This window comes from Arxiozyma heterogenica, assembly GCF_036370985.1.
Source record: "Arxiozyma heterogenica strain weizmannii chromosome Unknown scaffold_7, whole genome shotgun sequence".
Taxonomy (NCBI): Eukaryota; Fungi; Ascomycota; class Saccharomycetes; order Saccharomycetales; family Saccharomycetaceae; genus Arxiozyma; species Arxiozyma heterogenica.
Genome location: NW_027042660.1, coordinates 907358 through 927853, shown reverse-complemented (window position 1 = coordinate 927853; position 20496 = coordinate 907358). Strand labels below are relative to the sequence as shown.

The following is a 20496-nucleotide window of genomic DNA, read 5'->3' as shown; positions in this document are numbered from 1 at the left end:
AGTTAATATCAGCTTCTTGTAGATATTTATACTCCAATTGAAGATATTACTATTAGAATGTGGTTAGATGAAACTGTCTCCACCTCGAAAGTTTGCAGGCTGCAAAGAAAAATTTTTCAAACGCGTAAATCTTTAGAGAAAAAAAACCTAAAAATAAAAGCTTACGTGTCATATTTTATTATTGAGGGTTTTAATTTTTTTTAAACTATTTTCCTTTCTATCATATTATTGTTTTTAGGTTTAGGTAAAACATTTTGAATAAATAATTAAAAAAAAAAAAATAAAAAAGCAGACGCAACAAATTTTGAATAAACAAAAAAATAAAAAAAACTGGAGATGGACAGCCGATAATGTTGAAAAATTGATAGAAATCCACTCGTTCAGCGATGAGATAAAATAGAATAATTGATAGTGAGAGTCGCAATGCAATGCATTTTCGAAATCCAATTTGTTTACGACCAGTGGGCAAATTGGATTTCAATATTTTTGTGTGGCTATTATAGTTCAATTCTACCCCATCTTTTTTTAATAAAACAATTCAAGCTACCAACAAAATATTTTCCCGCTTATATATATTATTATTTTTTGAATATTATAATGAAGAGTAGTAGGGAATTGATCCAAGAAGCTAAAGATTATCAATTCAATCCTAAAATACCGTTAAAATTGTATTTAAAGACATGTGTTGGATTATTAGACAAGGCTCAAATGAGTGTTCAACGCGGAGATACAGAGTTAGCATATATGTTTTATTATCGTTATGTGGACCTTTGTACCAATAAATTGTCTAAACACCCACAATATCTAATTAATAATATTAATTTAGATTCAGAAATTCAACTTTACAAACAAGAATATTTACAACTAATGAAATTAGAAGTGCCAGCTGTTTTGAAGTTACTTGAAGATTTACAAATCCATATTGACAAAAATTACTTCAAACACCAATTGTCATTGGCTAAAAATATTGCAAAATCCAATAAAATTAATATACATGATCCAATTAACAATAAAAATGAGAGACGATATCATTCAAGAATGGTTAATGATAATAATACAAATTCAGATATCAAATATCCATTATTACCTCCAACTTTTAATGAACATAGGTTTAACCAGTCACTTGAGTTTTTTAAACCAGTACCGGTCCGTAGTGCTCACGATAATAACAGCGATAGCAGCAGTGATTCTCATATAAACGTAACTGCTAATATGTTAGACCATGCCAAGAGTAATAGATCTAACAATTCTGACTCAAATAATAGTGGTCATATGTTTCATTATCCAGAGTTACCCCAATTATCTTTTCCTACATGTTGATTTATCTCATGAACATAGCGATACTTCAGTAATAATGACAATCACAATATTTAATATAGCCTATATAATATCCATAATAATAATAATTAATATATATCAACTTATGTATAATACCATAGAATACTTTTTATAGAAAAAATACAATAAAAATAATAATATAAAGATGTAGATGTCATAAAGAGGAGCCACAAAAGCAACTGTTAATTATTTCTACTTTATTTAATAATAATGTAGTGTATCGAATGGTGAATTAATTAATTGTTCATTCTTGACCTGCATGAAAGTCTTTCTATCTCAAGCAATCTTTCAATGTTTAAAATAGTTCTTCTCATGGAAATTTGATTCCAGATATTTATAGATAGAAGAATAATAAATACTATAATCAAAAAAGTAAAAGAAGATTGATTTACTAAAATAGAATTGCCCGATATTTTCGTACCAACATCCGTTTTGACAATATTCTTTTCTAGATCGTTCTTAATAGAGGTTATCTTTACAATTGGTGATGATTCCATAAACCCCCTAGCATCTGTTATTTTTTCATCTGTTTCAATGATATTATTTTTAATGTAATCATTTAAAATTTCAATTATTTTTTCTGTAGCTTCGATCTGACTCTTTTTTGCACCTGCTTCAATCATCTTTTTAAACCAACTTGAACTAGTCCATTCAAGCCAATAGGATATCTGCAATTGGCAGTTATTTTTTGGACCCCATCTGTACATGTACTTAGTTTTTGTGGAAAAGGCTTTTCCACTTGTTACATTTGGTGTTCTTGTAGTAGTAAGAACCATAATATATCCATGTGGATCATAATTTAAAATTATTTCCTCTGCAAAACATCTTGTAGATTTGGGTCCACCTGGAAAGTTTAAACGTTTTTCAAAAGAATATATTCTTTTGTTCATTTTATCATATCTTGTAGGCTCCTCAATGTCTAATGAGTCAATAGAATGCAAATAATCGTAGAGGAATGAATAATTTTGGTTACTATACATTATTTGATATGCTTGTAAAGGAGTACATGGTAAATCGATTGTTTTAAGAATATATTCATTAGGCTTGTCAGTTCCAGGGAAAATAGTTTCATTATGGGTATAAGGAGGTTCATTCACATAGTCTGCTCCATCTTTGAATCGATAGTGTCCTATAGAACATGTCCCTATCTTTTCGTCGATACTAATACTACTAACTGAACTATTATCATGGAATTCATCGTTATCAAAAGTCGTTCTATCATTTTGGAACCCTTTTTTTTGGTCTGTTGGTATAGCAGTATCTTTATCAAAATCCGCAAATATCAAATTTTTAGACCATACTTCCTTGATTAAATTAAAAGTTTGTTCTCTAGATAAGAAATTGTTAAATTGAACTTTTTCGTTATCCGTTTCAATTAATATGGCATTTGGAAATAGTCCAGCTGCAGAAGTCTTCTCTAAATATCTGATATCCTTCATTGGTATAATATCTTTGGATACCCAACCTAGTATATTTGAATTGAAACATAAACTCCTTTCAGATATATATAGTCTCCCTTGGTACAGAAAATCACGACTTAAGGCGCAACTAAAATCGTCGATAAGCCTATCATCATTAGGAATCGATTCAAATAGACTATGAAACTCTAAATTTCTTTCTATTGTTGCATAATGATAATCAGTGTCAGAATATTTTTCTTCTACAAATTTTTTTTTATTATAATTATCCTCATTTGGCTTATTATTGCCATTTTCTATTATTACTGGACTTGTGGCATTATCATCTTGCAGACCCTGTATATCAATTTGCAATTTATTATCTGTTCGGTTTAAATCTCTGTGACTTGAATTATTACTATGCATATGAGTTATGATTTCTACAGGCTGTGGCGCCTTTTGTAATGGGGAATTTACTAGATTAAATAGAGATGAATCGGTACTCGTTTTTCTAGTTCTACTTGTTTTTCTCTTTGAACTTATGGAATTATCTCTTCTATGACTTATAATATTTGGTGATGAAACAATTTGGTTTTTGTTATTTGAATCATTGGGTAATTTAGTAGAATTGTTATCTATTGATGAGGAACTACTTTTAAAAGTGGCAAACATGTTATTTAAAAAGGAGGGTGATTGGACTTCCTCTTCAATTAGATTTGCATTTTTATCAACAGCGGTAGAATTATTTGTTATTAAATTCTTGGTAAAGTTTTTATCGCTTGACAACGTTGAAGTTATTTCTTTTTCATTAATATCATTATCATCATTATTATCATCATTATTATTAATATTATTATTCGTTATTATTAAATAAGGATTTCTTTTCTTTTTGGATAAAATTATTTTATCTGATCCAAGTGATTTTTTATCAATACCTTTATCTCTTTTCATAGTTAAAGAATCACTTGAGTTAGTTTCATTATTCTCTTCAATAACATCAGTATTCAAAGTACCTATCCGTGGAGTAAATGGCGAATCTAACTCTGTTGATGTAGAAGAAGTATTTATTTGTATTTCAGATATATTCTTTGTTTGATAATTATTTTTATATTCACTTTCACCTCTCCTATTATCTTTACTATTAGTGTTAGCATCACTATCATTATGCTGATTTCCTAGGTCAATATCCACCAAAGGCTCCCAAGAGTCAGAATTATTTTCACTAGAATCAGACATAGCAAAGAGAGATAGATTAAAAAGAGAGAAAAAAAGAAGCAGAAAAATAGAATGGAGAGGTGGAAATATAATTCACAATATTGTATTATATATTTTTATTTACTATTGCTATTATAAATAGATACGTATTTGTACGTGTGTATGCCTGTTTAGACACCCTACAATAAGTAATTCAACTAATAAGTGAATTACAGTATGGAGGGAAATTCAACTTAGTAGCAGTTTGCAGGGCTGGTAAGAAACAAAAGATGTCCTTTACAAGAATGATAGTGTAGCTTGCTAATAGAATAGTAATGTTATCAAATATGTTACTAACTCCTTTATTACGTTTTAAAAGCAATAGATAAAAAGAGACTGAATACAGAAAGAAAAGGTGAAAAAGTAAGTATACAATTTCAAAACCCTAATGTAAAAATTAAAAAAAACAAAAATAATAATTTAACCCTATACTAAAATATTCTTTCTAATAGGTTTTATTTTGTTTTTTTTGCTAATTTCAATTTGTGTCAAAACAGAGGATATAGAAATAGAAATTTGAATATGAGAAGTGTAATTTACTGATAGTAACCATTTATAAAGGGTAGGCAAGCCTCCTCCTTTCTCTTTCTCTCTATGTATCTTTACCCTTGTTATAAAACTTCAGAAGCATTTGTATATTTCAACAGCATCTATCTTCCTATACAAAAAAGTGTATGGAAGTTCACTATAAAAGCCCAATCCAATAAATTATGAAAATTAAAACAAGTCCGATACTATTAATAAGGACTCTGTTACAAACATTATTGTTATGTCAGCTAATTAAGTCAGAGCAGGTTAATGATAGCAATTATATTAATCAAATAATAACCAAAACGCAAACATTTTATTTTACTGCTAGCTGGAAAAATGTAACTTTTCATGATGAGGATGGAAAAACTAAAATAAAGGAAATGATTGCATTTAACGATCAATGGCCATTACCAGAGATTCATGTATCAAAGGGAGATAGAATACAAATATATTTAACTAACGCATTCCAAGATGATACTCCAACTTCTTTACATTTCCATGGCCTTTTCCATAATATAGAGAATGGTGGATCAAATCAAATGGATGGTGCATCTATGGTAACACAATGCCCTATCATACCGGGTCAAACCTATCTGTATAATTTTAGTGTACCAAATCAAATAGGTACATATTGGTATCATGCCCATTATGGAGCTCAGTATGGTGATGGGATGCGTGGTGCTTTCATTGTTCATGATCCAGATATCCCATTCCAATATGATGATGATATCACCATTACTTTAGCAGATTTGTACTACAAAGATTATAAAAGTACAGAAAAAGAGTTTTTAAGCAGATATAATCCTACTGGTGCAGAACCTGTGCCACAACATCTTTTATTTAATGATACTTTTCATGGTGAATTACATTTCCAACAAAATAAAACGTATCTCTTAAGGTTCATTAATACTGGGTTATTTGTTTCCCAATATATTATGCTAGAAGATCATGATTTTACTATTGTCGAAGTTGATGGGTCTTATGTGAAACCTAATGTCACTAATATTCTTTATCTTGCAGCAGGACAAAGAATGTGTGCTTTGGTTCGTTCAAAATCTTTCAATAACAAGAACTCAAAAGAATCCATTAGAAACTATGCATTAATGCAAATAATGGATGATACAATGTTAGATGTGATCCCAAAGGGATTACAATTAAATATTACTAATGATTTGATCTATGATGAGACATTACCAAAGGCTAAGTCTTTATATTTAGATGATACTGAAAAAAATCCATGGTTTGAAAATATTTATAAACATGCAACTAATGACTTTTATTTAAAACCTTTGAATGAGGATAAACTTTACTCTAAGTATGATAAACAAATTGTCTTAAATGTTAGAATGAGGAATTTAGGTGATGGCGTAAATTATGCTTTTTTCAATAATATCACGTACGTACTACCAAAGGTACCTTTTTTAACGTCAGTTGTTACCTCGGGAAAATTAACAATGGATCCAAGGATATACAGTGATAATTCAAATGTTTTTATACTTAATAGAGATGAAATTATTGAGATTGTTTTGAATAATTATGATACTGGTAGACATCCGTTTCATCTACATGGACATAAGTTCCAAGTGGTACAAAAATCGCCACCATTTAATGAATCCTTAGATACTACTGTCCCACAAGAACTATTAACTGTACCATATGATGAGAATCACCCATTAGTAGAATATCCAGACACACCGATCCTTAGAGATACAGTGATATTAGAACCTAATGGCCATGTTGTGATAAGATTTAAAGCTGATAATCCAGGTGTTTGGATGTTTCATTGTCATGTTGATTGGCATTTACAACAGGGTCTTGCAGCTATTATGGTAGAAGATCCAATAACTTTACAATCTATTGAAATTTTAGGTGAAAATTATAAAGAGATATGTCAAGCTGCCATAATTCCTAATAAAGGGAATTCTGCAGGACATTCTGATGACTGGTTCAATTTGGATGGATTAAGACGGCAACCAAAACCATTACCAGAAGGATTTACATTTAAAGGTTATTTTGCCATGTTTTTATGCACGATAATTGCATTATGGGGATTATGGTCAATAATACAGTTTGGTTTATCTGAAGTTATCCCTAATGATGAAGAAATTTATAACAAGTTAACTCAAAAGTTAAAAGAAAATAATATTTCTTATCAATAAAAAATTAATAATTGGGGGGGGGAGGGCAAACCGAAGGAAGAAAAATGGAAATTATTTGATCAAACATAATTTCTATATAAACATTAATAAAGAATAGTACAGAAAGGACAGTTTACTTTTTTTATAACGATAGTTTTAATTTATATTCCTTTTATATACATAAATTTTTACATATATTCTAGTTGGGTTAAAATAAATAATAAGAATCATAATAATGGAGGATTATTATCCTTGTTTGTTCTCATATCAATGTTTACTATCTAATTTCTATTTTTATTCTTCTAAATTATTACAATAAGGCAGAGGATAAAGAAGAGAGAGTTGAAGAGATGGAAGAGGAAGGTGAGACGGATAGAGAGGGTTGGGATTCAATCCCTTCCATTTTATTTTCTTTAATTTTATTTTTGTTATTGTTGTGTTTGTTTTTTTGCTTTTTATTTGGAATCGTGAAAGTAGTCTCACCTTCAGCCTCACCATAGACTAGAGGACCGACCCAAGGTTGAATATTCCAACTCAATTTAAACTTCAAATTTTTACCACTCAAATTTTCATTAACATCCCAAACATTATATTTAGACTTAACATTCTTCAAATCCAATACAGAATCATTTGGACTGGTAATAATCTTGTCCCAAAAGGCCAATTCATTGGAAGTTGTATTCTTAGAATTTTCATATTCAGCAGTTAAATAAACGAATATTTGTTTCGTGTTCCAATTGAAAAGACTAGACAAGTCGGTTTGTAAATCGAAATCAATTTTAACATTCTCCTTTGGTTTCCCATTAGTCGACCCATAATATCTGCTTGTTCTTAGATATATCTTTGGTTTAATGTTGGATATAGAGACAGAGTTATGGAATGCATTGTAGAAATATAATTGAATCCAAGATGTGGAGACAATGAATGCCACAATAAGGATACCTGCTGTGATGGCTGTGTTAATAATCGTTTGAAACCTTTGAGATAAAGAGAACATCTGTAGTGACAAAAACCGACTAATAATATATGTACCTGTATGCAGTTCTAGTGTAGTTAACTATGAGAATCAATACAGAAGGGTTCTGAAAGTTATATAATGACAATACACATATAAATATACATATACATATAAATGCTCTGTCTTTATTTCTACATTTTACAAATATTTGTAATTATTTGAACATTTTCCTGTTTCGCCTCTATGTAAATTTTTTTTTTTCGTATATTTTATTTTGCTTACATACACTACACAAAATAGTATTAAACGGATGTAACTGTCATAATATGTTAACATAGATAATGTGTTGGGATGATTTATAAAGTGACACAGGTGTCTATGTGTATTTCTAATTATGTGTAAAGAGGGAGACACTAATCCAACTTTATGGATTTTTAAGGAGCCTGTGTGTATGATATTTGCACTTCAATTAAATTATAGTTATTCATTCCTTTAGAAACTTGATAGAATGGTTTTAGAGAAGGAGTGTTGGTTGTATAAAATAAAAAGTGATGGAAGTATAAACACACATATATATACAATATGTAGTTTATTGTTTAATCTCTTTGCAATGATTATATGTTTAGAAACAAGCTTAAGGTGTCTTTTTCCCTTATCACTCTCTCCTATTTCTCATTGTCTCTTTTTATCCCTTAGTGAATCCAGGTTAATAACTGAATGGAGAATAAAAGAGGGAGCATATATATTTTGGAAGTTCATTCTCTAAGTAACAATACAATATATATATATATTATAATAATGTATGTAATAAGGATGTTTTTTCTAGTTAAGGTTCAATAAGACAATGAGTTTCTTTTATAGGTGGAACGATACACATATATTAATTTTGAGTATCCCAAGAAAAATATAGGAAATTTATGAATATTGGCATGAGGTTTAAAATAATCTTAATAAATTAAGGTAACCTATTCGTACATACATACATATATATATATGTATGTATGTATGTGTGTGCGTATTAAGTTTTCTTATTTTCTATCCTTATTAATTTTTTTTATGTTTTTGTTGATTAACTTATTATAAAACAACAAAATATTAAAATATAGAAGGTATTTTTGTGCTAACATCCATTTTCTGTAGCAGTTTAGAAGTATTAAAACTTCGAAACTGGACAAGATGGGTTTAATATTATATTACGCCCCCAATATGATTAGACCGATTGTTCCTCTTTCACTTTCCCGATATTTCAAACTGGATATTGAATGCAAAGATATCTCAAAAGAGGAAGGCAATTTCAGCAAAATATTCCCATTGAAATTGACACCAACGCTATATGATGAAACAAGTGGTTGGAGATTAACTGAAGCTATTGCAATTAACAATTTTTTAATCAAAACGGCAAGTGAACAACCAGATTCAAATTTCAAGAGCGACACTTTATTAGGGTGGTGTATTAAATCCGAGAGTGAAATATTGAGATGGGAATCTATGGCGGTTAGTGATTTTTTAAATTGTGAGATTGATGTGATTGCACCAAACATTGGTTTAAGGCCACCTGACGAAAAGAAGCAAGACATTGCGGTAGCAAGGTTAAGCAAGATATTAGATATATATGAGACGCAGTTACATATGAATAAAGGGTTTTTAGTAGGGGATCATGTTACTTTGGCAGATTTAGTTACAGCCAGTTGTTTTTATTTTGGTTTTAAATTTTATTTTGATTCTGAATGGAGGAAGGACTATCCAAATATTGTAAACTGGTATAATCAAACTGTAAAAACACCCTATTTTAATGATTTCTTTAAAGATACCAAATTATTAGAAAAAAGAGAATTTTGATAAAAATAGGCGTATATACTACATACATAACCTGAAAAAAAAACAAGAATTTTTTTTTTTCTTATCTTATATTACTTCGTTTTATAATTTAATATATCTTAATTCCTTTCTCACTCACTATTACACAGATCGTAACACACACACACACACACACACATACATATATACATATATATAGTGTGATATACAAAAATGTTAAAAGAAAAATCATTTATTAATAAATACATATATATATATAAATGTATAGATATATAGATATATAGATGTGTGTTTGTGTTTATATTTGTGTGTGTGTATGTCAGTTTATTTTTATTATATATGTACGTAAATAATAATAATAATAAAAAAAAAAAGAAGAAAAGTTAGAAAGATATGTAAAGATAACATCATATTTTTTATTTTATATCATTTCCTTTCTTTAACAACAACCGTTGGATTGATTTGTTAAACTTTGGCCACTTGATAAATTAACATTATTAGAGGAGCCAGCATTTATGGAACCAGTATTACCTTGACTATTACCTTGGTTATTGGTCAATTTTTGTTGTGCCATAGATTCTTTGATTTGTCTTGCCATGGTCAAAAACGCTTCTTCCACATTAGTTGAATCCAAGGCACTTGTCTCCAAGAAGGGCATTTGATTAGCTTCAGCGAATTCCTTAGCAGTGTCGTACTCCACCACACGCTTATCGTTCAAATCGCATTTATTACCAACCAATAGTTTTAGGACAGTAGAGGTGGCATAACGGTCAATTTCTTGTAACCACATTTTAACACTATCGAAGGAGTCTTGATCTGTGACATCGTAGACGATAATAATGCCGTGAGAGCCTCTGTAATAGGAGGAAGTGATAGTACGGAATCTTTCTTGTCCTGCAGTATCCCAGATTTGTAGTTTGACAGTCTTGCCGTCCAATTCTATGGTTTTAATCTTGAAATCGACCCCAATTGTGGAGATGTAGTCATTTGTGTAAGTGTCATCTGAGAATCTTAGTAGTAGACAGGATTTACCAACACCTGAGTTACCGATTAATAGCAATTTGAAAAGATAGTCGTATTCACTATTCATGTTATTATCTTTTATCCTTTATCTTTTATATATAGATGTATATATATATATATGTGTACGTGTATACGTGTGTGCATATATGTATATATGTATATGTAAAATAGTGTTTAAAGGATAAATAATAATCTCTATTATTGTAAAAATAACTAATTAAACTGATTGCTTTTCCCCAAACACAAAATCTTTGCAAAATCGGAATTATAATAAACAAACGAAAAAACGAAAAAACGAAAAAAAAAAAAAAAAAAAAAAAGCAAACAAACTAAAAATGAAAAAAAAAGAGGGTAACCAAAGCAAGACGTTAGGGTTGAACAAAACAAAAGAAAAAAAGGGGAGGCGGAGGCAGAGGCAGAAAGGGCGAATAAAAACAAAAAAAAAAAAAAAAGAAAAAACATACAAATGCTACGGCGCAGCGCTATGTTGTGCTGTTTTATTTATCTATAAATATGTAGTTGTGTGTAGTGTCATCAATGGTTATCATGGAAAACAGTGGCACAAAAACTACCAACGTTCTTATTCTGATCCACTCCACTGTAGAGAACGTTGTCAAGTTGTATCATCGTCAAACACAGACAAAAAAAAAGATGAGATGACCACAAGATAACAAGACGGTGTTGTGGTGACATTGCTGTTTACTGTTTGCTACACAGTTAACCATCCACATAACTCTCTCTACGTACTTTCTAATCAATATATACTTGCAATCCGTATTATCTTTTGTATTATATATATCATTTCCGCAAAAAAAAACCACCAAAAAAGATAATAGAAAAGAATAGAATCCGCCATTCTTTTTTGCCGGGTTTTCTTCGCCTTTTGGGGGTCGTTGGGGGGGGGGAACGTGTCTTTTTTTTTTTCTTTTTTTCTTTTTTTCTTTTTTTGGTTGTTTGTTTTTTTTTTTTTTTCTCTTTCTCTCTTTTTTTAGTGTTTGTTTGACTGCCTGCGAGAAAATCTCAGGGAAAGCAATAAAAAAACAAAAATACAAAATAAAAAATAAATACGTCGGGAGAGATCTTGGTGTAAACAAAACAAATGGAGGAATAAAAAAAAAAATCAAATAAAAAAAAACCATTAACCCACATACAAAACACATATACATATACACATATATATCCAAACACAAATATATCTATCTACTTACACAGTTACCTGTCCAGTATCTACACTAAACTAAATCTAGTCTAATCTGCTTTATTATTTTTCTTTTCTTTCTTTCTTTCTTTTCTTCCTCTCCTTCTTTTTAATTTTAATACATACCATTATCATAATATCAAAACATGAGAGAAATTATTCATATATCTACTGGTCAATGTGGTAATCAAATCGGTGCTGCCTTCTGGGAAACCATCTGTGGTGAACATGGTCTAGACTTCAACGGCAATTTGAAATCCACTGCCACAGACTTACAAAGAGATAAACTGGGTGTCTATTTTAACGAAGCCTCCTCTGGCAAATATGTCCCAAGATCCATCAACGTGGATTTAGAACCAGGAACCATAGACGCCGTCAAAAACTCTAATATCGGTAACCTCTTCAGACCAGATAACTACATCTTCGGCCAATCCTCTGCTGGTAATGTCTGGGCAAAAGGTCACTACACTGAAGGTGCAGAGCTTGTCGAATCCGTCATGGACGTCATCAGAAGAGAAGTAGAAGGCTGTGATTCTCTACAAGGTTTCCAAATCACTCATTCCCTAGGTGGTGGTACTGGGTCTGGTATGGGTACCCTTTTGATCTCCAAGATTAGAGAAGAGTTCCCAGACAGAATGATGGCCACTTTCTCCGTCTTACCATCCCCAAAAACCTCAGATACCGTGGTGGAACCTTATAACGCAACTTTGTCCGTCCACCAATTGGTGGAACATTCTGATGAAACCTTCTGTATCGACAACGAGGCCCTATACGATATCTGTCAAAGAACTCTAAGATTAAATCAGCCTTCCTATGTCGATCTGAATAACCTGGTCTCCCGTGTCATGTCCGGTGTCACCACCTCGCTACGTTACCCAGGGCAATTGAACTCAGACTTGAGAAAACTCGCTGTCAACTTGGTCCCCTTCCCACGTTTGCATTTCTTCATGGTCGGTTATGCTCCCTTGACCGCCATCGGTTCACAATCCTTCAGATCCTTGACCGTCCCAGAATTAACCCAACAAATGTTCGATGCAAGAAACATGATGGCCGCGTCTGATCCAAGAAAGGGAAGATACTTGACTGTCGCCGCCTTCTTCAGAGGCAATGTCTCCGTCAAGGAAGTAGAAGACGAAATGCACAAGGTCCAAACAAGAAACAGCGATTATTTCGTGGAATGGATTCCAAACAACGTCCAGACCGCCGTGTGTTCCGTGGCCCCAAAGGATCTTGACATGGCCGCCACTTTCATCGGTAATTCCACCGCTATCCAACAATTGTTCAGACGTGTCGGCGACCAATTCACTGCCATGTTCAAAAGAAAAGCTTTCTTGCACTGGTACACAAGCGAAGGTATGGAAGAGATGGAGTTCACTGAAGCTGAATCTAATATGAACGACTTGGTCAATGAATATCAACAATATCAAGAGGCTACTGTAGATGACGACGACATCGACGATGATATCGATAACGATGGCTTGATTTCGGGTAATAATGACGAGATGAATGATCACTACGCTACCACAAATGATGCTTTAAATCATGATGAACAACCAATGCAAGAGACTTTTAATTAAACAAAACAAGAACAAATTAACAAACAAATGTGAAATTAAAAGTAATATACTCTGAATACTGTCTATTCCTAAATTTAAAAAGTTGTCACTAATAATAATACTAATAATACTAATAATAAAACACATAGTTCATTAGCTTTAATTAATATACCCCTCCGTCTTTCATTTATCCTTTTCTCAGATTATTACAAAAATATTAGATCATGTAATAAAATAAAAGAATAAAATAACAATAAATTAAAAAGATCCTTACAAATTGTAGTAAATTTATCAATATCCCTGCATCTTTTTTATTTATCTTTATCTATTTATTTTTTTTTTTTTTTTTTTTTTAATTTAATTACATACCTATGTTTTATATTTCTCACACCCTTCCTTCCATCTTTTGGCTATTACATGCTTATATATATATATATACTATATAAAATCATTAAAAACATTTTTTTTATGTACTTTTATTTTTTTTCTAATTCTATTATAATACTTGATTTCGTATATCTTTTCATCCAGTGCAAACCAGTGAATTGAATATACATATATCTTATTGTTATAAAAATGTGTTTATTTTTTTATTTTTTTATTTTTTTATTTTTTTATTTTTTTAGTGATATACATTAACAGATAACATTTGAAATGAATCTGAGTTTTTCTGCTCCATTGAATCTCTCTGGAAAAAAGGAAAAAGTTGAAACGTAGAGACTTAAATATTGAAGCTTACTTTTATATACATTTATCTATGGAACTCAATGCTTTTAGTTTATAAATACTATCTATCTCTGTCTAACTGCAAATGCAAAATCAGTTTATCACTCTATTAAACAAAACCCGCCAACTTTCGAATATTCCGCATTTTCAAGATTTTGATCGACATAATTTTTGTGATACACTGGTCCATTTTTGAAAAACAAAAACTTTGAAGTACTGGAAAATGTGTACATGGCTATAATTTCCTTGTTTTTCTTTTTTTTTAAAAAAAAAAAACATAAAAGAATAAGAAGAGGGTATATCATACGAAATTTTGGCATATTTATCCAAGGACTTTTCAGTACACATGGCTATGAACATATACTTAATCATAGCATAACCTTTCAACACTTTATTCTTAAAATACAGATCATATCACATAAAACCAACCTTTTTCTTCTACTTCTTCCTCTCTCTCTCTTTTTTTTTTCTTTTAAAAAAAAAACATACAATGCTAAGGTGTCGCTATGTTGTGCTGTCTTGTTCACAGCTAAGAAGACAATTTCATTCTGTGGAAATCTTAAGACAACTTTCAACGTTTGAATCGCATGTTTCTATTGACCCATCTTCCACTACTAATGCTCCATTATCATCTAATGTCACTGTGTCTAACCAGTTACCCCTTTTCTTTAGCAATCCACAACAGGATACAACTTTAACTGCTTCTTCAACCACTAACAATAGCACTACGGCCCCTGCAACTAATTCCACGTCTCCTCCGGGCTTTACATTACGTAATAACCCTTTTACCAACACACATTCTTTGGCAACTGCCAAAATGACTGAACAAAGAGATATAATGCAATTATGGTCTCTATTGGAAGCATGTTTACAAACGAATAATTTTCCTAGATCCTTCTCTATCTTACAATCACTATACGAGATTAAATCTCACAGAAAACAAAATTTTGTCGATGATTATAATTTATATCTGGATGCAAGAGGACAAAGTATGTCTAATATTAGACAACTTGAAAAATTGTTAGAAGATGATTTGACTTTACATTTTCCTTTGATTAGTTACAACAATAAATCTTTGGCCATTTTGATTCATCATGCAATCAGATTAGTTCCAAATTCAGATGCTTTAAAATCACATATCTCAACATATTTTAAAATGAGTGATAATAATTATAAAAACGTTTGCTCATACTTAGATATACTGACTATTAGTGACTATAAAAAATTATATTTTGATTTGAAATTGATCTCTGAAAAGGACATTCCATATTCTATACGAGCAGTTGCATTGAATTTACACCCAGATGAAGTAGTATCTAATAAGTCTGTTGGAAATGGAAACAATACTCTGAACGCCTACAGCAAGAACACTGTTTTACCATCAAATTCTAATGATACATCAATTAAGACTCTCTTTGATGAAGAGATTCAATCTGTAAATAAAAATGTAACTGAGTTGAAGGATGTAGACACAATCGGTATGAAAGTAGTCAAACATACTTTGCTAGGTTTAACACTTACAGATACCCAAAGACAACAATTATCAAAATTCATACCAAAGGATTTACAGACCGATCATAATGAAACTATCGATTTTTATCAGATATATAATAATTTGAAAACAGAAAAAGAGAAAGATGATTTTGAAAATATGCTAAATGAATTTAATCAGGATAGACAAAGAGCTTTAGAATTACGTGCTACTGATGCTGCAAAGGAAAGATGGAAACATGATTTTGAGGAAGCCAAAGCTAGAGGTGATATCTCTATCCAAAAATCCTTAAATGCAAAGTTGTGGGAATGGTATACTGATATGTTGCCATTGGTAAAGGAGGAGATTATTAAACATAAAGATAAGCTTGGAAATAAAAACACAGATTTTGCTCCCTATTTGAAGCTGGTGAACCCAGAAAAAATGTGTGTTATTACTATTTTGGAACTTTTGAAACTGAATTCCACAGGTGGGATCATGGAAGGTATGAGAACCGCTCGTGCTGTTATTAGTGTTGGTAAAGCTGTTGAAATGGAATTCAGATCTGAACAACTATTAAAGACCGAGTCCCGTATTTTCAAAGAAGTTAATAAAAAATCGGTAGAATTCAGAAAATATATACGTAATGCGAAAAATGCATTTAGATCAATGAAAATTGAAAAATCTAAAGTTGTGTGGCCACAAGCAGTGAGAGCTAAGATTGGCTCAATTCTAATATCGAAATTGATTAGAGTGGCAAGAGTAAGGGTAGAAGGTACAGATCCAGTAACAAAAGAGACTGTTGTTGGTAAAGCTCCTGCATTTTCACATAGCTATCAATACCATAATGGTGCCAAATTAGGAATTATCAAAATTCACAAATCATTAATTAATCAACTTAATGGTGAAAGATTAGCTGCGTCAGTACAACCACAGTTGTTACCGATGTTAGTGAAACCTCGTGCTTGGAGAAATTGGAAATCAGGGGGCTATTTTTATAGTCAGTCAATGTTAATAAGAACTAAGGATTGCCCAGAGCAACTTGCCTATTTAGAAGCTGCATCGAATTCACATGCCATTGATAAAGTTTACGATGGGCTAAATGTTCTAGGTGATACCGCATGGACTGTTAACAGAAAGGTATTTGATGTTGTATCTGAAGTTTGGAACAGGGGAGAAGAATTTTTGGATATTCCAAAAATTCAAGATCATTTAAACTTACCTCCAAGACCTCCAAGTTCTGCAGATCCAGGTGAAATTAACGCGTGGAAACAAAAAACAAGGGCACTTGTTAATGAGTATTCTGCAAATAGATCTATGAGATGTGATTCTAATTACAAATTAGAAATTGCTAGAGCATTTTTGGGTGAAAAATTCTACTTCCCCCATAATCTTGATTTCAGAGGACGTGCGTATCCATTATCACCGCATTTTAATCATTTAGGTAATGATATGAGTCGTGGTCTTCTTGTATTTTGGAAAGGAAAGAAATTAGGTAAAGATGGTTTGAAGTGGTTAAAAATTCATTTGTCAAATCTTTTCGGTGTTGATAAAGTTCCATTAAAAGACAGGGTAGCGTTCACTGATGCACATTTGGATAAGATAAAAGATTCTGCAGAGAATCCGTTAAATGGTGAGGGTTGGTGGAAAACGGCTGATAAACCATGGCAAGCACTTGCAACCTGCTTTGAAATTAATGAGGCCTTAAAGTTAGAAAAACCAGAAGAATATTATTCACATCAACCTGTACATCAAGATGGTACATGCAATGGCTTGCAACATTATGCAGCTCTAGGTGGTGATATTGAAGGTGCACAACAAGTCAACTTACTTCCAGGACCAAAACCAAACGATGTTTATTTGCATGTTGCCAATATGGTTAGAAAAAGATTGGAGAAAATTTTAGAGACCAAAGATGATCCAATTGCCAAGTTCTTTGTTGATAAGTTAAATAGAAAGATTGTTAAACAAACTGTTATGACTCATGTGTATGGTGTTACAATGGTTGGTGCCACATTTCAAATAGACAAACAAATTGGTTCGTACTTTGAAGATAAGAAGGAATCATTACATTATTCGCAATATTTAGCAAAACACGTCTTTGCTGCTATTAAAGAATCTTTCCATGGAGCACATCTAATTCAAGATTGGTTAGGTGAATGTTGCAAAAGAATATCTAAGTCAGTTAGATTAGATATTGATCATAATACTTTTCAAAATGGGAATAAACCTGAGTTTATGACCTCTGTTATTTGGACGACTCCATTGGGCCTTCCAATTGTTCAACCATATCGTGAGATTCAGAAGAGACAAGTCCAAACCAATCTTCAAACGGTCTATATTAGTGACCCCTTTGCTGTGAATCAAATTAATGCTAGAAGACAAAAGGCTGGTTTCCCACCTAATTTTATTCATTCCTTAGACGCCTCACATATGCTATTATCTGCAAGTAAGTGCGCAGAAGATGGTCTTGATTTTGCCTCAGTTCATGATTCATATTGGACACACGCGTGTGATGTTCAAGTAATGAATAAGAATCTAAGGGATCAGTTTGTAAAATTACATGAAATAGATTTGATTGAAAGATTAAAGGAAGAATTTGATGAAAGATACAAGAATTACGTTCAATTGGTAAAAGTTCCGAGGAACACACCAATTGTGAAAGATATATTGAAGATAAGAGGAGAACTTAGTAAAAAATTAGGAAGACCAGCAACATTGGCTGATGAAATATATGAAGAAAGAACAAGACAAAAATTATTAAGTTCCAATAATCCAGTTAAAGTGGAAGAAGGCAAATCTATGAGAACTACTGTCTCAGTAACAATGGGCAATGAAGAAGAACTGGAAAAATTAGACTGTTTGTCTGCAAAAAGTGGTAGTGGTATAAATATTTTTGTTCCATTAAGGCTTCCATCTATCCCACCTAAGGATAATTTTGATGTTCGCGATGTCAAAAATAGCACTTACTTCTTTTCATAAATTGAACTTGTTTCTCATCATTATGGCTATTATTGTATTGTTTGCTTTTTTTAATATTATGAAAAATACAATTTGGACGTTGGAAGAGATGTAAAATGTTGTCAAGGTAAGATGGCAATGATAAATTTCATGATTTTCTTATGAAAATGATTTTTTTTTATCAATAACCTTTTTTTAATAATATGAGCATTTCACTATTCCTGTAAATAATAAAAATTTAATAAGCATTGGCACTATGGGCAAAAAAAAAAGAAAATAAATAAGGAAATTTTTTGAATAGTTCTTAAAAAACAAGAACTATTTTAGTACCTGTATCCTTATCAGTTGATCTGAAAGGTTTCACTTGTATAGAAAATATAATATAAACATTTATAAAGGAATTAGTTTATTGTTACAGGCTTGCAGATGTATGTATATATTTCTATATTTATATTATATATTATAACTAATCCATTTATATTATTTTCCCTTGTTGTTCGAAATTTTCGATTAGTGGTAATAATGGAATCATTTCTTTTCTATCGATAATATTGAACTCTTTTGAAAAACTGATAAAGTGGGCAAAGAAGGAATTCCAATGAGCTTCCAAAGATAAATGAACAATCTTATCAAAGTGATGATGATAGATATGTGCAAAAATCCTAAACATTTGTATCATGACTCTTTGTACATCTCTTAAAAATGCTTGTGGGAAAGACACATTATTTTGGGTTGGAAACAAATTTTTATCAGTCACTTTATTATTGATCCAAGTTAGAGCCAAATCAATATATTGACCTGCGGGTAATGAAACTTGTCTATTATTTGCATCTAACCAAAGATAATCTGTGTGAGGGCCTGCATTCATTGTTGGGTATGCTTCTGGTGTTACGTATTCTGCGATTACACCGTAGAAATGATTTAAGTTTGTGAAAAACTCGAAAACGTTAAGTGCGATCCACTCTCCAATATCCACATATTTCGGTAATTGTACGATAGTCTTAAAAGAACCTTTCACTAAAGCAGTTCTAACAAAAGGCTCACTTAAAAACATCACTTGCTGAGAATTAGATTGTTGACTGCTATTAGTAGAAGAAGATTGTTGAAAAGATTTAATATTTTGTGGTTTATTAGGCTGATCAGACGGTATCGAATTTATTTGCCTTGTAGGAGATCCATCTAGCTTAACATTACTTCCATTATTATTTATATTATATATTTGTTGTGGTTGTAGCTGTGGATGTTGCTGTTGCTGCTGCTGCAGGAATTGCTTTTTTGGTGAAATGTTTTTTCTAAGAGACAGTTTTGAGTTACTTTGATGTGCATTAGAATATAAATTGTTTGCTTTTGTAGAAGGTATAACAGGAGAAGATAGTGGTGGAGTTTGTGTATTATGAGTTGTAGTAGTAGCTTGATTTTTATTCTTCTTTGCGTTTCTACCAAAACCTTTAAAGTTGAAAAAAGACATATTTATTTGATCTTTTGTATTTATTGGGCTGTTTCTTCTAAGGATAATAAAACTGCGATTAATCTCTATAAAACTCGTATATATTATTCAAAAATTAAAACTAAAATAGAGAAATTACACCTTCAAAATATTTTACCTTAATCCAATAGTAAAAAAAAAAATCTTCTGGATCCAGTAAAAGCAGGAATAACTATGCCAAATAAGTAGTATCAAATAGATAAACCGTTGCTTTTTTATATGTACACGTATATGAGCTACTCTTCAGAGAAGAATGGGAAACTAGCTTGTACATGCAACGTAAAGGAAAAAATGGGATGATATATGTAAATCCTTATAGTAATGCTCCACAGATACCCACAGAATCAAATGGAGTTTGATTATTTTTCATCAGTTCCTGTTTATCCGCAGGTTTCCGCAAGTTTCCGCAAGTTTCCGCAAGTTTCTTTTGATGGTGTCTGGATGGTGGCCACAAAAGTCACAAAAACTGGCACACGCGGGCGCTAGAAGAATGGAGTGTTTCTGGGTTTACAGAAGACTTCTGCGCAAAGTCTGCAATGGGAAGTGGCATAGAGTTGTAAGTTCGTGTGGAAGAATCACCAACCTAACAAAAAAAAAACATTGATTGCCTTCTTACTGGCTTTAAATTTAACTTTAGCTCC

At 31.4% G+C, this 20496-nt stretch overlaps 10 protein-coding genes across 10 annotated transcripts; 5 read left to right on the top strand and 5 right to left on the bottom strand.

The window, feature by feature from the left end:
* Positions 1 to 423: 423 nt before the first annotated feature.
* On the top strand, positions 424 to 1320 carry RFU1 (Rfu1p; the record flags this gene model as incomplete). The annotated part of the gene is made up of 1 exon (XM_064861504.1): positions 424 to 1320. The coding sequence occupies one exon, from the start codon at positions 424 to 426 to the stop codon at positions 1318 to 1320; it is 897 nt and encodes a 298-aa protein (XP_064717181.1).
* Positions 1321 to 1574: 254 nt separating this feature from the next.
* Positions 1575 to 3971, bottom strand: LAM5 (Lam5p; the record flags this gene model as incomplete). Its single annotated transcript, XM_064861503.1, has 1 exon — positions 1575 to 3971. The coding sequence occupies one exon, from the start codon at positions 3969 to 3971 to the stop codon at positions 1575 to 1577; it is 2397 nt and encodes a 798-aa protein (XP_064717180.1).
* Positions 3972 to 4699: 728 nt separating this feature from the next.
* On the top strand, positions 4700 to 6679 carry FET5 (ferroxidase FET5; the record flags this gene model as incomplete). Its single annotated transcript, XM_064861502.1, has 1 exon — positions 4700 to 6679. One exon carries the CDS (start codon positions 4700 to 4702, stop codon positions 6677 to 6679), a length of 1980 nt encoding a protein of 659 aa, XP_064717179.1.
* A 289-nt stretch (positions 6680 to 6968) lies between these two features.
* Positions 6969 to 7655, bottom strand: SPC3 (signal peptidase complex subunit SPC3; the record flags this gene model as incomplete). Its single annotated transcript, XM_064861501.1, has 1 exon — positions 6969 to 7655. One exon carries the CDS (start codon positions 7653 to 7655, stop codon positions 6969 to 6971), a length of 687 nt encoding a protein of 228 aa, XP_064717178.1.
* A 1137-nt stretch (positions 7656 to 8792) lies between these two features.
* PWA37_005041 (uncharacterized protein) lies at positions 8793 to 9455 on the top strand (the record flags this gene model as incomplete). The annotated part of the gene is made up of 1 exon (XM_064861500.1): positions 8793 to 9455. The coding sequence occupies one exon, from the start codon at positions 8793 to 8795 to the stop codon at positions 9453 to 9455; it is 663 nt and encodes a 220-aa protein (XP_064717177.1).
* Positions 9456 to 9873: 418 nt separating this feature from the next.
* YPT1 (Rab family GTPase YPT1) lies at positions 9874 to 10524 on the bottom strand (the record flags this gene model as incomplete). The annotated part of the gene is made up of 1 exon (XM_064861499.1): positions 9874 to 10524. The coding sequence occupies one exon, from the start codon at positions 10522 to 10524 to the stop codon at positions 9874 to 9876; it is 651 nt and encodes a 216-aa protein (XP_064717176.1).
* A 562-nt stretch (positions 10525 to 11086) lies between these two features.
* On the bottom strand, positions 11087 to 11623 carry PWA37_005039 (uncharacterized protein; the record flags this gene model as incomplete). Its single annotated transcript, XM_064861498.1, has 1 exon — positions 11087 to 11623. The coding sequence occupies one exon, from the start codon at positions 11621 to 11623 to the stop codon at positions 11087 to 11089; it is 537 nt and encodes a 178-aa protein (XP_064717175.1).
* A 178-nt stretch (positions 11624 to 11801) lies between these two features.
* TUB2 (beta-tubulin) lies at positions 11802 to 13232 on the top strand (the record flags this gene model as incomplete). Its single annotated transcript, XM_064861497.1, has 1 exon — positions 11802 to 13232. One exon carries the CDS (start codon positions 11802 to 11804, stop codon positions 13230 to 13232), a length of 1431 nt encoding a protein of 476 aa, XP_064717174.1.
* A 1195-nt stretch (positions 13233 to 14427) lies between these two features.
* On the top strand, positions 14428 to 18390 carry RPO41 (DNA-directed RNA polymerase; the record flags this gene model as incomplete). Its single annotated transcript, XM_064861496.1, has 1 exon — positions 14428 to 18390. One exon carries the CDS (start codon positions 14428 to 14430, stop codon positions 18388 to 18390), a length of 3963 nt encoding a protein of 1320 aa, XP_064717173.1.
* A 454-nt stretch (positions 18391 to 18844) lies between these two features.
* On the bottom strand, positions 18845 to 19837 carry MOB2 (Mob2p; the record flags this gene model as incomplete). Its single annotated transcript, XM_064861495.1, has 1 exon — positions 18845 to 19837. One exon carries the CDS (start codon positions 19835 to 19837, stop codon positions 18845 to 18847), a length of 993 nt encoding a protein of 330 aa, XP_064717172.1.
* Between the last annotated feature and the right edge of the window lie 659 nt (positions 19838 to 20496).